General features: G+C 38.2%; 1 protein-coding gene across 3 annotated transcripts in view; it reads right to left on the bottom strand.

The window, feature by feature from the left end:
- The window catches only part of MAP3K15 (mitogen-activated protein kinase kinase kinase 15), an 85,169-nt gene that overhangs the window by 52,942 nt on the left and 14,483 nt on the right, over positions 1–17,744 (bottom strand). For all 3 annotated transcript variants that reach the window (XM_042036803.1, XM_042036784.1, XM_042036794.1), the window contains exons 2-3: positions 5,576–5,715; positions 2,301–2,324 (exon numbers count right to left, since the gene is read on the bottom strand). In XM_042036803.1, the coding sequence (XP_041892737.1) occupies positions 2,301–2,324; positions 5,576–5,715 (164 nt within the window). The remainder of the gene's footprint in view (positions 1–2,300; positions 2,325–5,575; positions 5,716–17,744) is intronic.

The following is a 17,744-nucleotide window of genomic DNA, read 5'->3' as shown; positions in this document are numbered from 1 at the left end:
GCCCCTGATGAAAAGTGTATTTAAGCTCTGCTATTCCACAGTCACAGCAGAGGCATACTCACACTTTTCACTCAGGAAAAGTGAAAGGAAAACACAGAGCTCTACTACAGGGATATTAAGTATGGCATTTAATATTCAGCAATTAAACTGAAATGGTTATCTAACTATATATTTGACTGGACACAATAAATTAATACTAATTATGTACCTACTTAACAAGCACAGCAACCCTGATTAGCCATTAACTTCAAACAAGACATTGTCCATATGATTGCAAAATCTTTAACCAAACAATGAAGCAGTGGCACCATACTGGGTCAGTGGTAAACTGCAAATCTCTCAGGACAACTCACTGGATTTGAAAGGAGGGGAAGGCAATTGTCTATTTGAAGTTGACTTTGACTTAAAAACCCATAGTTTTAACCTATGAACTATATAGCTTGCTCATGAGTTTGTTCTAATTTCTGACTAAAAAAATACTGATAAAAGAATGAAATATGGGAGCACATTTATCAATTTATCTAATAAAAGAAAGTATGAACAACTTCAAATAACACAAAGAGGTCAAGAGTCTGTACTTGGTATTTAAAATCACTCATTCTTTACCTCACTGTATTTTACTCACAATTTTTTTCTTAATTTAAGCACTTGAAAAAAGTAGGTTAGACAATCCCTCCTTTTTAAAGAAGGAATCAGGATCCTTGCTTAGGGATGTCTCTCTGCCCCTTCTGCTAGCCACAAGGTGTTTACAGGTCCACTACCAGACCCTGCTGTAGAAACGATGACACTAGAACCAAAGGCATGAAGCTGAGTCAAGGCAGGTTTAGGCTGGATATCAGGAAAAGGTTTTTCACCCAGAGCATGGTTGAGCAATGGAACAGGCTCCCCAGGGCAATGGTCACAGCAGCAGCCTAACAGAGTTCAAGAAGTGTTTGGACAATGCTCTCAGGCACATGGTGTGACTCTTGTGCAGGGCCAGGAGTTGGACTCAATCCTGATGGGTCCCTTCCAACTCAGCATATTCTATGATTCAACCCTTTCTTCTCTTCAGTGTGAAGGGAAATACCTCCCTTTCTGGAGAAAGAATCTACCAAAAGAAAAGACTGTAGGCTGCTAATCTGATTGCAGCAGGCTGAACGTGCCACCCTCCCCTTTGCCTTTTACTCCATTTCTGGTATTACCACCAAATGGCTTGTTCACAATTCTCCCTCTGGCTCTGGATGGGAAAACACATGCTCCTAAAATAATGGTCATCCACTAGTTGATAGAAAGTAGTATTCACAAGAAAATCTGCCACATTCTGAGTCCCCCTTCACAGAGCCACAGACCAGTAAATGCAGTTCCCACTGTACAGGTTACAGGTTGCACTGATTCAAAGATCCCTGAGACAGCCAGGAAGGATGAGCTGCATTTACATGTGCTAAACCTGATCTATCTTTAGCCTATGTGCAGCACGGTGGCCAAGTCAAAACAGCAGCTCAAAATAAACCACTGTGACTAACACATTTTTTCTTCCAGTTCTCTTTAAAATTACTATCAAACTCTAAGACCACTTTATTATTTTAACCCTGCTTAATACTGTTTGGAAGAAAATAAAAGTATATAGTAAATGAGAGGAAACAGAAAGGATAAATGGAAGTGTAAGAGTTTTGTAAATTCAGTTGTCCTCAAAATAACATTGTGGAGGATTTAATGAAAGTAACCACTGACATGATGTGAACTATGGCAAAATAACAACTATATAAGATACTGTGGCGTATTTCAAAAAGTCTTAAATAACTCCTACATTTTATCTTGTTTCAAACTTGTTTGGTTTTACTTGCATTAATTGTAAGAATATTTTTACTTTGGGAAATAAGCTTCTGCATTTCTAAGTAAATCTGTGAATTTGTAAGGAAGAGGGCAGGTATACAGAAGCCAAAGCTGTTTGAGACACAAAAGTAAACCCCATTAAGGCATCACAAACATCTACATTTGCACGAATAGGTGATAGTGGTAGAGGGAAAAAGAGACTTTGAATTTCTGAGTTTATATTTTGATGTGTCAACCTACAAATAAAACTTATATCTACCAGCACTTTTCTACAACTTAGAAAGGAATTTGTAACGAAAAGTAACTTTAAAATCTAGCTTTACTTTGGAGTGTCAACAAGCTTTCCAAAAATTTGAATTATAGATAGGTAAAACAACTTCCTTCAATCATGCAGAGCATATATATGCTTGGCAGCTTTGTTATTAGAGTTGCTGCAAATGCAGCATCTTCATTTTGAGTTTTAAAATGAATGTGGATTTAATACTTACTGTGTTTTTCTGAGATACCATATCCTGTGGGGGAAAAAAGATAATAGAAATGTTCATTTGTTTTTACTGGGAATTAGTCTTTCCAATAAAAATCACTGCTATACATATACATATATACATATACATATATATATATATATATATATATACACATACATACACAGATGTGCTCTTCACAGCATAATCCAGATTTCCTGACACAGTAAATTCCCAGTAAAGGGACAGAACAACATCAAGAAGAGTCTTAATAGTTCAGGTCAGGGAAAACGTAACAATTCAGTGAAGAAACCTACTTAAAGAAATGCTCAGAAAATAAAGTTTTACTTGCCAGTAACTGGAGTTTCTCAGACTGGGCACACCCAGCCACACTCTGAGCATTTGTGAGACAAAAGCATTCAAAGCTGGAGGGTTTTTCTCTCTGAAAGAGTATCCTTCAGATACCTAAGGCCCTTTCCTATCCAGATGGGCACAGACCAACACATTCCTTCTACAACCTAATTCTTCTCACCTCAAAATCTAATGAGAGATACTGAAACATGAAGCAGATGATAAACTAATGGGCATATAAACCAGACCTCAGAGACTTCCAGCTGCTGGTAAGCAACCTTCTCTTCTCTTTGGTGATGGATTACATGTTCAATGAACACTGCTTGGTCAAACTAAAGAAATCTCCGGGTAAGCCACACTACAAATATTAGACATAGACTTGTTTCTAATCAAGGTTGTCAATAAACTTAATTATATGTGCTCTGACATCCTGAGATGATTCTGCTTGAGTAACTTTGTATCTGACAGCCTGAAATCCACTTGGACAACCACTGCACAGAAATGATCATGCTCAAGCACCCATTTCCTCAACAACAGGCAAAAATATCAGGGGGCATTTAAGAGGTTTGGCTCTATAAATATGACTCTCTTTAAAGCCAGATTACATATTCTTTTATATCCTCAGAACTAGGTTGCTTTGAAAGAACGTTGGTGAAACTGAAGAGACAACTCTTGGGACAACTTCAGGATGGATCCTAAGGGATAAACTGTATAAAGTCAGGTTGCCAGAACTTCACAGATATTCAGCAGAAGTAACAGCAGACATCAATACTGCCCTTATAACACTTAGGCTGTGCACCACTCTTAAGAGTGTGCACAGTAACCTAGGTCCAAGTAAAGTAATACATTTCTGAAGGGAAGTGGAAAAACCCTGACCAAATTACTCACATACTTCAAAATAAAGAAACATCAGTAGAGGGCCAAAAATACATTAAAAAGGTACTAAAACTTAAACAGAATTTTTAATTAGCTAAAACTCCTTAAGCCCAATAAAATTCTTCATAACAGAAGTGATGGAAGGCTTAAACATCTGAAATATTACATATCTGAAAATTAATGTCTACCTAGCTAAGCAAGTTTCTCCAACAGAGCTTTATCTACTGCAGTTAAAGATCTTTCTCAATACGGAGAAATTAACTCTTCTGAAACTATCCAGCACCTACGATGTGAAATGTGTTTGCTGAAATACCCCAAGAACGGTCCCTGCCTACCTTCTGAAGTATTCCTAAGAAAGGTGTATTAGCATATTTGAATGCTACCCAACACTGAACTGGGGCTCGATTGCTGAAGAGATACTATGGACAAGAGGAGGACTGAACCCTGTCTCAGTGCCCAGCTTAAACCACCTGATACAGAGGATCACTCCTAGCTGGTTCAGCAACTTAAATCAAGTCCTGTGATCCCATCTAAGATATGCTATGGGCCTATTTAGGCCAAGGAGGTTATACAAACAACTGAGACATGAGTAAGGTATCAGTGCCACTGACAGAGTTCCTAGAAGAAGAAAGGTGAAGGCAGATAATAGTTTTTCTAGCCTTAAGTGACCTAGTCACATTCTGGTGTTCCCCAGTCCGTAGACTTGAGCTTTACATCATTAGGAGAAAAGGCTTAAAACTGACAGTGCAAAGACTTGCAAGTTCTGGCAACAATCAATCTGAACATCCAACCACAGATGGATGTAATCCTGGAGATCCTTCAACACTCCAGTTATGGAGCAGGGGCTTGCGTATGTGCTTGGCACAAAGTGCAGAAATCAAAGCCATCCTCATTGGGCAGCAACAAATAGAAGACAACCAGCCTTCCCAGATTTGGGCACATCCTTGGGAGAACCAAGTTGATCAGAACATCTGAGTGACAGCATAAAGAGATAAAAATGTGTTAATAAAAAATAAAAACGAAGTATTTCATTGCAGTCTGGTATATTACCAGTAGTGGATGAGAAGTTGTATAGGCATATATCCAGATGATAAACTAATGGGCATATAAACCAGACCTCAGAGACTTCCAGCTGCTGGTAAGCAACCTTCTCTTCTCTTTGGTGATGGATTACATGTTCAAAGATCCACCCTGATCAGGTGGAGGAAAGAAGGACATGCCAGTAATATCTTAGTGTGTATCCATACGGATAATCTCATTGAGCAAAGAATGTGACAGACTCCAGCTTTGAGTTCCTGGCACTCCAGGCCACATGGAATGTGAAGGTGTATGTGGACTACCACATGAAGAATGGAAGTATGGGTTATAGACACATGAGAGTAAAACCAATGACACTGAGAGCAGAGAAGAGGAATAAGAAGCTGTGACAGAACAGAGCTTTTCTGAGGAAAAAGTAGACTTAATATCCTTACAGGATCGAGGGAGGTTGGAGAACTCCAAAAAGGATTTTTGGACACTGATGGTGTGAAAAAAAGCGAAGTAGAAGGGGCAATAGTTATAGTATTATCCTACTATAAAAATGAACAACAGCCCTATAGAAAGATTTGGTGAGGATGTCTTTTCCTATCTTCAAACAGCAATAAAAAGGAGATTCTTGCAGTCTTAGGTACTCAGCACCTAGGGAATACAAACCTCATCTGACAGAAGGGCTTCAATAGGAGTAGGCTGCAATACAGCCCTTGTTCAAGTGTCCTTATGATACAAACCATAACTTTTTCTTACATGTACAATTAAAAGATGGAAAGAAAGGAAAAAATTGGACCTGCACTCTCAATTCTAACCACCTGAAGCAGAGTCAGTACCACACTACGTATCTTTTCTTACAAAAAAAGCATTTCTAAATTCTATCATTACTATTTTTCCTAATAGTCGCTTTTTCTTAGCAGGATTTTTTTCTGTAGCTATTCAGGAAATTACATCAAATGCAAATTTCAGAAAAACACAAACATCTGTAGGATCAGGTATTTAAAGATATTTCTGAAATGAAGCAGACCGTGAAGTGAGAACCTTACTTTGAGAGACTGAGCAGTGTCAGCATCAGTGTCATGGTAAAGAATAACATTATTGGCCATGTCAAAGCTTTCACGCACGCCAAGGTGGTAGAACAGTGATGGTTGCTTGGAAATATCACTCATGTCCACAACTGCAACATCTGAAATGAGAGAAGTGGAAAAGAAAACGCTAAAAAAATAGTAATCTTAAACCGAATTTTATTCTTACACAGGATTTAAAACAAATCCTGAAATTACACACATGTACTGGACAGACAAAATCAACATTTTCAAATAAGGATCATTTTCTCATGAGAGAAGTAAATTTCACCCTTCATATAAAAGGTAAGAGCCATTCATGAAATTATCACAGTGTTATAGTAACTGGGAGACTGAGTTTACCAATCCTGCTTGAGCTTTTGAAATCACAGCGTCACAAATGCCTCAGGTAAAAAAGCAATTCTGCACTTGCTCCCTGAGGCCTGAGAGCATGAATATCCATAGGACAGAAGCTTCAAATATTCAGGATGGAACCACTAAAAATAATAATGTAAATTAGAAAAATAGGGAAAACTGTGAGACCAAGTTTATTTTAAGAGGCTGAGGCTTGAAGAATGGGAAATTCCTGAAAATTAGAAAAAGAAATGACTGTGGAAGTTGTTTCTTAAAAGCTACAGGCATGATGTTGAAGATGGGGGGCACAACAATGAGGGAATTCAATCACAAGTAGCCAGAGCAAGGCTTCCACTGCTCTTGGTTAGTGTTCCAGTCAGAAATGGAAGTCAGAAATGCAAGTAAAAACATTAACAACTGTGCAAGATGAGCTATACAGAGAGCTAAAGAGAAATACCCTGTATTATGCAGAATAGCTGAGATACAGGCAAAAGATTCTGAGCACCATTTTGTTCTCATATAGCATAAACACCATTGCAGGAAGAAGGGGTAACTGGAGAAGAGGACATTTAATGCTGAGGTTTTATTTCTTGAGTCTTATATCCTATATACTCCTAAGAAAATTTTGCTTTAAAGCTTTTTAAAGGTCTATATCTATATGTCTGTCTGCTTTCACCACTATGGGATAAATGGATGAACTGAAATCCGCAGTATTCATAAGAATAAAGCCTTGGCATTGAAACCACAGGGGGGTCTGAGGTTCAAAACTGATTCCAAACACTCAGTGTAGATGGGCAGTAAATCCTACATCTCTGATGGGGTAACAGACAGTGCCTGTACATACAGGGAAAGACAGAAGGGTGAGTTACTAGTAAACAAGAAATCTAAAAGCAGGTCTGATGGCTCAGACCCAAATGCAGCAGCAGCCAGTTAACCTTGGTATCACTAAGGTTACACATCACAAGAATCAATACTCCATATTTAGTATGCAGTTTCTTGGAAAAACCTGCAATGAATACATGCTCCTGTACAATTCCATCAGGCTATTCCGACACACCACACAGAGGTCAGCCAGTCCCTCTGATCACTATGAGACTCCTGTTAAAGCACAAGGAGCATTTTGAGTCTGAAGACCTGCCTTTAGACCAAGCCTCTTTTGTTCAAGAGCAAAAACAAACAAACAAAACCCCCCAAACCTCAAAATATCCCAAACCCCAACAAAACACACAAAAAAATCCAAATGCACCTCCCTCTCCCACCAAAGATACAAAACCCCAGCACAAAGTCATGGCATAAGAAAATCCGCTTATTCATGCGGAACTCAAATCCTGCACCATCTACTGATGATCTTTCCAGTTCCACTGTTTAGCCAGCTGTCTGCAGCATGGATAAAATTCTTAGTGTATTGCACACTGTAGTGTCACGTAAACCGAGAGAGCTTGAAGAAGTAAACCCCAGCCCATAAACACAACTGAATCTAGATTTCCCCAATATGGCAAAATCCCTTTGGAAAGCATAAATTATCTGTAGAACATATTTAAGAGAAACTAACAAGCAGACTGAGAATCAAATACCATCGAGGGAAAAAAAATTAGGAGCTTGGATGGTTTTTAGTGCTTGTAGAAGAGTGTTTTTGGGTAATCAGAGTACTGTGAAATCAAAATCAGTATCCTGGTAAGAGAATTCAGATAATGCATTCTTATAGTGTACAGATATTGCATTTTACAATACAACACAAGCAATGGTTTGTAACAGAGTTCATTGAAACAAGGCTAACACAGCTCATTTCCACATCTAGTCTACAACTGAAATTTGTCTTCTGTTGATTGCTGCTCCACAGCAATGTAAGTGGTATCAAAAACACATGAAATGGACATAAGAACAGAAGTAACCACCTCCATAACAAAGGATAATTATTCTTCCCTTAGATATTAATTCACACTGCTAAAAAGAATTATGAGAACAGGTTTTTCTTGCTTATTCACACCTCACAAACACAGGTGTGAATTAAATTAAATAAAAATAAAACAAAATTAAGAGCAGCAGAGATGAAGATGTATCACAAAGATATGCATGCAAGTGAAAAAAAGCCCCAGAAATTCAGTGGATTCAGTTTGAGCAAAGGAATCAAGGAATGACAGAGAAGTGAATGATAGTGGACAGAAGCAGAGCATCCAAAGTGCTCCTGGCTGTGGGCTAGAGCAGAGATGAGAAGCTGCATTCCTATGGAGCTCTCCAAGCCCTCCTCCAGGAGGAACAGCAGCAGGCTTGGAGCAGGGAGGAAAAAGATCTACTTACAAAGTAGCTTTATTGATGTACTAAAGAAATGCAGCACAAGTGCATTGGGCCCATGAAATGAATGCAAATTTGGGTGGAGAAGATACGACCAACAGTAAACTCTTCCTAAAGCAGTAGATCCCTGAGATGCACCCAGTGCATGGGGTACTGAGAGTGCAGTGCTCACTGACACTGATGGCTGGGTCTAAGCACACTCCCCAGATTTACTGTTTTCAGAACTACTGTACATCTCTTTTCTTGGAGTAAGGCGGTTTTGTGAGTCATGTAATGAACAAAGCTAATATGTGACACCACAAATACTTTAGTTTCAATTATCCTATATTTTTCTCACGATTTACACTAGAATTCTTCATTTACAGTTCTTTAAAAAAAAGACGTGGGGCCCCGCACTTCAACCATGCATTTAGTATGGCTGATAAGAAAGAGATAAGAATTTCCTTAAACTTCCAGAGACACACTAAAAGAAATAACTTCAACACTAGTATGTGCTTTGCAAATCTTGATTTATGAATAGAAACACAAGTCAATCAGAGTCCATTCTCAACTCCCATCCTCCATGACAAAAGAGCCCAGTCAGCCAAATGTACTTCTGAACTTCCCTTGCCAAATTTAGGTTCAACTTCCATTACAGACAGGGGTGAAGCAAAAGCCGATGCCAACTTTTATCAAAGCTTATCACTCATGAAAAATTTTAAGTGATAATGAAATACTTCACACGGGTCTAAATGACCAATGGAGAGGGTTTCCTATGCACAGAAGGAAAGAGAACAGGGGAAGGTACAGCCCCTCTGGAAAGAAAGAAGGCTTCCAAGTGAAAATCTGTACAATGCATCCATGAGACAGGGTGGAGGGGTGGGGATGTGCTTAATGTTGCATATGACCGATTTTGAATGATTCTGGAACAGAACATTTAAACTCATTGCTTCTTTTCTGCAGTAGCAACTCGTGTTCAAAAGCATATCCATAAAAACATGTCCTCCCTCATTTCTTCTTAAGCATAACAGATATTTTCAACTCTTTTTGTTCTCTAGTAGCTGCCCATTAAAACTTTCATCCTGAAAATAGTTCATTTTTGTCATGAACCCAAAAACTGATCTCAGTTTATTATATGGTTGCAGTTAATTTGTATAGGCTTTTGTTTCCATTGTAAAATGATTACAGTATGTGTATATTTGTAGTGCATTAGGGTAATTCAGCACTATTGCTTATACAGTCTTGATTAGGTCTCTGCATTGTTGCAGCAGATGGCACATAATTCATTTCTTATGCTACAGTTTACATACTTTAACACCAGTGTGTCTTACGAGAGCAGACAGAGAAGAGACAAATAACTGCGACAACTGAAATGAAGATTAAAGATCATTAACTGTGGTAAAACAGGAGACTATGAAACTAATAAATAATTCAACATGAAAAACATTATTACATGGGTTAAAACCAGAGGGCTTACTTTTCTCTCTGAAATGCACCTGAAGACATCATATAATTTAATGATCTAAGTAAATCATTAGTCTTCATAAGGCTTTTTTTATGATTTACGGCACTGTTAGCAAAACCAAAAGGACAATTTTGGCATCAGGTTTTGGGATCTGTAAGTCAAAAAGTAATAAACAGGAGAAAATGAAGAAATAGACTGAAATATGCTGATAGTTAAATAGAATCTAGGAGGCATGACAGAAGGAAAAGGTCAAAAAGCACTCTGTACTGCTTTCAATTTCTCATCTAAGGCTCACCTCCATCCAGTCTTATCCATATGCAGAGCAAGAACCTTACTCCAGTATTTTGGATTCATTATTTTTCAGCATTTGGAACCTTTCTATACATAACAGATTTCAAAAACACTCCCAAACTTAACATGATATGGAGGAAAATGCAGAACTCAGCCCATTACTATTCACTAGCATCCTGCAAATTATGAACCTTTGGATTAGTATTGCTTCAGTTGATTGGATATTTGCATCATAGTTAGTAAGTAAAATAATATGTAATTCCTTGAAAACCACTGAAAACTGTCAAATTCTTCAGAAGAACAACAATACTCCTAAAGAAAAAGAAACAAATAATCCTTAACTTCAGGATACATATTCATTTTGATTTCTGCACAGTTCTTTAAAGGAGACAACACCAAAGTTTTTACAGGGAAACAATTATGGTAACTTGGTTTATTTGAAAACCAGGAACCCTTTGCAGCTTTCACTTAAACTAAAACAAAAGGCACCACTCTCAACTTTAATATACCCCATACTCACAGAAACTGGGAAGCTCAAGGTAGTAAAGCACATTTGTAGCAACTACCAACAGAACTGTTGAGGTGATTTTTCAGCACAGTTTGTTATACCAGCAAACTGTTGGTGCCTTCCATTAGATCCTAGGCATAAGCCAATGTTAGTGTAAAAATACTGTCAGCAGTTGTGATGATATTATGGCTTTCATAATGAATCAAGTTTCATTTAAATCTTACTGCTTTATCATCACAGTATCCTGTTAAAATCTCCTTACTTTTATTAGAAAAAATATTGTTCCAATCACAATCTAAAGCACCAAACTAAACGCAGATATTGCCTTAGAAGCTGAAAGACCCAGGAGACAAAGACGCAGCTCTTTTTTTAAATTTAGGAATTTCTGGTATTTCAATTCAGCCTTTTCAAGTTTGCAATATTATAGCATGAACTTTGCTAACATCATTGGTTTGCTATAGGGCCAGAACTGGTAATAAAAATAAAAACCAACTCATCAGTAATGATTTATCCTGCAATATAGACTTGTATATGCTATAATCACATAAAAGAGCATTTTAAAAACAACTTCATCTATTTGCTTATATAAGCTTATCTTTTTGTAGATTAGAAACAAGTGCTGCAATTCTGTATAAATTATGAAAATTACCTGTAATAGTTCAGAAACTGCTTACAAAGCACCTTAAAGAAGGAAGATTGTTTTTATAAGCTACAATCAACTTTTGCAAGAGAGTCCTGGAGTGGCTGGAGCCTTGACTACAAATTCCAGCCTACTGCCTACTTCAGAAAAGGAAACACAGGCATGCACACTGGATGTCTGAAACTTTTTGATGCCCAAAGGGCATTTCCTCTGGAAAGGGTGTTTAGTTCACAGGCAAAAGGAAGTGACTCAAAGGACATGAAAAATAAGAATTAAATTAGGTATGAATCCTCACATTAGTGTGGGGAAAAAAGATTTCTTTCTGTTCACATATAGTAAGCACTGAAAAAAAAGTGACATTATCAGGTTTTATTAATGACACCAAACACAAACTGGAGAAAGAAGAAAACTTTAATACGGGCTAAATATTTTTTAATTCACTATTTTTAAATTATTGTTATCTTGAGAAGATAACAGGGAGAATTCCAATTCTAATATATTATCCATACACATGGACTGACTATAAAATGAAGCAAAATCTAAACTTAGCTATATCTTGCTTTTGGCAGCTCTAATGGATTTAAGTGTTTTAGGAATTCTGAAAACCTGGGCATCAAGTGGCAAAAATTCTGAAAGGTGCTTTTCCATGGTTTGTCTGTCTGCTCAGGAAAAGAACTGTTGTAAAGTGACAATTTCAGACATCTGCCACAGGTTTTATATTATGAAGTGATTTACTGAAGAGAAAGGCCACCACGCACCAAAATGTCTCACTTCTCCTCTAACCAAGCAAAATGGAAGGCAACCACATAATGCCTAACAATTATAAAAGCCAGCATTCTTAGAACCACAAATACCAGGGTGGGGGCGGAGAGAAGTCAGAAGTTACTTTTGCATTCCTCCTTTCTGTGTGTCAAATCTTGCTCTGGAAACCAGTTGCACATGCTTCCCCATGAAACCACTCTGCTCAGTGAATCTGGTGTGTGCTGAAGATAAACTATGTATTAGCTGAGCAGCAGCAGCATTCTTGACTAAGGAAAGTTTCCTCTTAGGTAACTTTCCTGAAAGGACCAGGCAAATCCTGAGCTCTGCTATTAGGAAACCAAAAAACTCCTAATTTTTCAGATGAGCCTTTTGACCACCCAGAAGCATCGCTAACCGTAGCAATTCAAATGATTGCTTTGCTCCACTTAACACACAGCACATTAACACTGGCAATGTCCCACCTCCAGAGACAGTTCTGGAACAGCTGTGTTAAGCAAAGTGGGCCAACTGGCCTTTGTATGGAAAGCAGACACATCCACGTAAAGGAGGAGGAAGAGGAGGAGGAGGTACAGCTGACACCCAAATGTGTTTCTAACCATAGCATTTGGGTGATGTTAGAAAGTTCATGTGGCCCAGCAAGGCTGCTCCTCCTTCCTATGCACATGGAAAGTTTAGAGCACTCAAACTCCATCCTCTCAGCTCCCAGGGCAAAAGGCTGAAGTCATGAATGTTTTAAACTATCAGAATGGTTAAAATTTACCAAGCAAAGTTGTACTGCTTACAGTCTGGATTGCAGCCTGAAAGTAGAGGTAAGAAATCTGGAAAACTTATTTTTCATGTATAGATCACAAAAGTGCCTTATACAGCTTCCAGTGAAAGCCCTGGGAGAACCCCCAGTGGCCTGAAAAGGTACGGGAATGAGCACTTTTTGGACAGCCATCCCACAGGTGATGAAATGTGAAGTGCAAAGAAGCAGACAACGGAATAATCCAGTGTATCAAAAACAGAGGCACATGTAGCTGGAGTGAAACCAGTGATGAATGCAACCAGCACAGCACCATGTACACAGAGCCTGACAGCATTTTAATGTAGATAAGGAATATAAAACTCATATTTATTTTAAATATTTAGTTGAGTCATAACCAGAGACAAACTTCTTGTTCATGAGATCAGTTCTCATCTGTAACATTTTGTCCTTTTGATTTCAAATACTAGCTTTGGCAACTTTTGGAAATTTTAGTCTTAGGCTATCTCAGCAATGTATGACATTATAACATTCACTGGCAATTCCTATCCAGCAAAACTGACCATCAGATGATACTGTGAAAATCAGCCAACCATCCAAAACAACAGAACAGACAAGACTGAGGGGCCAATGCTCATCTCTGGCTTTTGTAATCCTGTACAAAACACCCACTTCATACAAACAACTCCACAATAAGGTTACAGTCAGACCCAAACATTAGAGCCAGTGATCATGTTAGTGCTGTGGTGTTACTTTACAGATACTGCATCTTTCATCTGTCCGCTGGTACATGGAACACACACTGAAAATAGAAATAGAACATATTTTTCATGCTTCAGTGGCATTTATTGCAACTTGGGAAAAACTAGTATCTAAAACTACTCATTTTTCTAAACCTCAGCAAAGTATTTGTGCCATAATTATAATTAATACATATTCCTTAATATATAAATACCTGTTCCAAAAATTACATCACCTAAGAAACTGCACTTTAGTTAAAAGGAACAGAACAAATTACAGCAGGTGAGAAACACTGACAGTTCTAGAAGTTGATCTGTAAATTGAGTGCTCATTTATTTTTATGATTTGGGGTTTTCTTATTCATTAGATACATCATCTGAAGCTTTTCAACTCTTTGCCCTGAAATTGCATATTAGGAACTATTTTGTTAAATGGAAGCAAGGACTCTTCCAAAAACCTTTGCTAGAAAAAGCTTTAAGAAACATTTTAGATGCTTCTTAAATACAATTAAATTCACAGTGAAACTAAGTTTCAAACAAGGCAAGACACTACATTAAAATAACAGGGCAATGCTACTGATCCAGAAAAGCAAAACTTGTGCCAAGAGCATGCCTATGCTTACTATTTTTTTAACTGATCTTCAGGGAGAGTTTTCAAACTCTGCCAAATCAGAATACAACCAATACCCACAAGAACTGGCGTGGGAAGAAAAGTAATGCAGTTAATGTCATATATAGGGCATCCAAGCTCAGAATGTGTTTTTAATGCTTTTGCACAAGTATGAAGAAGAAAAATATTGTATGATCGGAAACACCTGAAGATAACCTCTCTCAGAAGATAGCATAATTTGTGAATTTTTTGGTTTGTTTTTTTTACCATTGGCAGTTTAGAGAAAGAAGGAAACAAAGAACTAATCCTCAAAGAGCTCTTCTTGAAATATTGAATTGCAGAAGTTAAGAAATACATAATCCACTGTAAACAGTGCTTGCCTAGGCTCAAACGTTGCTTAACATTTTCCACGACAAAGCTTTGCTTTCAGTCCTTTTTAACTTTGCCAGTCTTTGCTTCAGGTTGTTGGGGTTTGTTCGTTTCTTTTTTCTTTTGGAGAGATTTAATTAGAACCAACTCAAGTCATTCTGAGACTGTATCAGAGAACTTATTTTTCTGGCCACTGTTAAACATCCCCTCCTGCCAAATTAAGAAGATTTACTGCTTTCAAGCACCAAATCAGAAATTTGTCAGATGGGTAAGGCTGTCTGGAAGTAACTCCTCTTAGCCTCATGAAATTCTGCTCGTTCCAAAGAGAAGTTATAAGCAGTGAATTGGTCAGAGTCACAAGGGAGATGTTTGGTCTCACATGAGCCTGTCATCACTGCCTTCATTGTCAACACAGAGAGAGGAAAAGCACTTTTAGAGCCCCATTCCTCTGATCTGTCAGAAACCAACTTCAGGAAAACTTCAGCCCAGAAGCGCCTGTTTCTCTCCACTACCTATGAGGGGAGTCCAAGCAACTGCAGACGCCCACACGGAAAGTGTTCTGTGCTCCGACGCCCCTTGCACAGAGCCTCAGAGCTCTGCTTTGAAGAATTTCATTAACCATTAAGGCATTTCAGTCAAGAATGATATTATTTCACCAGATGTTTCCCTGGACACGTTCCCACCAGCTAAACCACAAAATGGCCAAAGCAGAAGGACTATAGATCTTTCTCATCAGTACTTTACTCACATTCTCTCTACCTGTGAAAAAGGACAAACTGCCACAATGCAAACCCTCACCTAAGATTTCCAGGGATCTCTCTGAAGCACCTAACTCTTGAGTTTTCCATAAATTGGGAGTTCATTTGTGAGTCCCAATTTACAATGTTGTTTGTTTTGGCACTCAGTATTCTACAGCTGTGGGGATGACTGTTCTTCAATAGGTGCTTTTGCATGTACTGTCTCATCCCAGGGTCTTTTCTCCTACTCATAAAACCTCACTGTTTAATTACACTGAAGCACTGAATATAACCTCCTGGCCTACGAATGAAGCTTATACATGAGTTAAATTTTCAGCAAAAATACCTTCAAGCCAAATATAAGCATTACATTTCCCTGCAAGACAAAGGCATTCATACAAAAGCTAGTAATAGACTTTACCTTCTATTTTATTTTATTTTTTTCCTTTCATACCATAGCTTGTGAGGTCCTGGGAACAACACAGCCTCAAGCCTGAGGGAGTTAACTCACAGTAGTGTGAGAGCTTAAAGTAAAAAAGAAAATGTCCACACACACTGTCTCTGGAAACTCACACAGCACACACTCCTTTACAAAGCCTCCCTTCCTTGTGGAAGGATTGTAAAAATTTACCCATGCTGGGACCACAGTCACAGATCTTTAGTTACCAACCACAATCATATGAGATGGACCCTGCCAAGATCTCCATACTAGTAATAAATGAATTGTAAAAGTTGTCACATGCACAAGAGATCAATATTTATGACATTTCATTGCAAAATTACACTGTTCAAACTCCCAGGTTAGGAACTGAGAGATACCATCACATGGCTCTTAGCATTTTCAGCATTTTCATAGTTCAGGCAGATGAATGCTTATGGCTGCCTGCAACTCCTACCTCTTTCATGTGATCCACTGTCTCTGAGTCTCTCTCTCACCATCCTGTTCTCCCATTACTCCTCAACCTATATTTAACTTGGCAATTTCTGGCTATCTCAGTGCTCGCACAGTAGCAAGAGGCTCTGTCACTGTAGCTAATCAGTCCTGTGAGAGGTATCAGCTACCAGCTTCACACTAACCTCCTGGAAAAGTACTTTAAGAAACTGTTAAACTTTACAACAATTGAAAGAAATAAAGGTTAAAAATTTAATTTCATGAAAACTCACGTTTTACATATCGTATAACGAAAGACATTTGCATCTGTAACTAAAAAATCCAATTCTGTAAGTAGTAAAAAAGACTCTAGGCTGAGATAGTACATACCTCTTACAATCATCCACACTGTACTGTAATCATTTTTCATGAGTGCTAAAACGAAGTACTTACATTTACAATTACTGGTTTTTAAACCTTATAAACAGGCACCCATCAGAAGTAAAATAGGAAAAAAAGACAAATTAAAGCAATTTGCTATTTCAGGTTGGCATCAACCATTTGACCATGTACAGTGTAAAAATCAAAAACTATTAATCACCTCAAGCTGCAAGATAAACAACCCTTCCTTTATACATACTGTGAAATACTATCACTAGAGTGATAGATAGCTAGGTGGTGATACTGGCTACCTAACTGCTGTTAAAAGACACTGAAGAATCTTAACATTCTAATAAACTTTTTTAAACACAGCTGTGCTGGTTTTGGCTGAGATAGAGTCAATTTTCTTTTTCCTTTTTTTTGTTGCAATTTTAAACCCTATGGTCTGGTCCAAAGGGAGCAGGGGTACAGACTTCAGTAGATATATGTTTACATGGTTGCAACCACGATTTGAGTTGCATGTCATAGGCATTTCTACAGCAGGAACCACTGGGGGAGAAGCCTTACAAGAAGCAGTGCAAGTGCAGCAGTGACCCAACCTGAGCTGGCCTTGGTGCCAAACAATTCACGCAACATAAGCAGCTTTTGCCTTACATTAAACTGTCCTTTTTTCAACCCATGAGTTGTTTTACTTTTCCAATTATCTCTCCAACCCTGCTGGTGAGGGAGTGAGTGACTGTACGGTGTTCATCTGCCTGCTGGGATTACCCCATGACAACAGCTCACAACAGATAAGTGACTGTGGGGTGTGTGGGGAACAGCAGTTCCCATCAGCCTCAGTGGCTGCTGAAGTTGAGCAGTGACACCGTGACAGAGGCTGACAACATTGCAGGAATAAAAAGGGCATTATCATGGCTTAAGCAGCTGAATGCTTGCTTGCAAAACTGAATTCCATACCTGCTTCTTCCTACCCGACAGCTGCTGTGTGACACTAGCCTAGTCACATAAACTGGAACTTCAGAGATGGACTTGTTGACCATGCAGTTAAGATTCTAAGTTCCAGAAAGAAAAAAAAAATACCCCACTGAAACAGAAACAGTGACTTTGAAAAACAGAGCCCTCATTTTAAAGGTACTTTGTAACAAACCCAATGCCTTCAGAGAGAAGAAAATTCCTAATATTTTACCTAAGTGATTTACTTCTATCATCCTACTGTACCTTGGTATGAGTTAGAACTTCAACAGTCTCTTGATTCAGTCTTCCACCTGCAAAACAGCCAAACATCTACAGAATAATACTATGCCTGATTTATACCTCAAAAAGACAGGTATTTCCATTTTTCATTCAACCTTTATACCGAAATGAATAGTAAAGAAGCAGCATTTTAAACTTCTCAAAGAGTATTTA

Source organism: Corvus kubaryi, unplaced genomic scaffold, assembly GCF_017639235.1.
Source record: "Corvus kubaryi isolate FWS band 111438036 unplaced genomic scaffold, C.kubaryi_AGA036_p1.0 133, whole genome shotgun sequence".
Taxonomy (NCBI): Eukaryota; Metazoa; Chordata; class Aves; order Passeriformes; family Corvidae; genus Corvus; species Corvus kubaryi.
The sequence above is the reverse complement of the archived record's forward strand: the minus strand, read 5'-3'. Positions and strand labels throughout refer to the sequence as shown.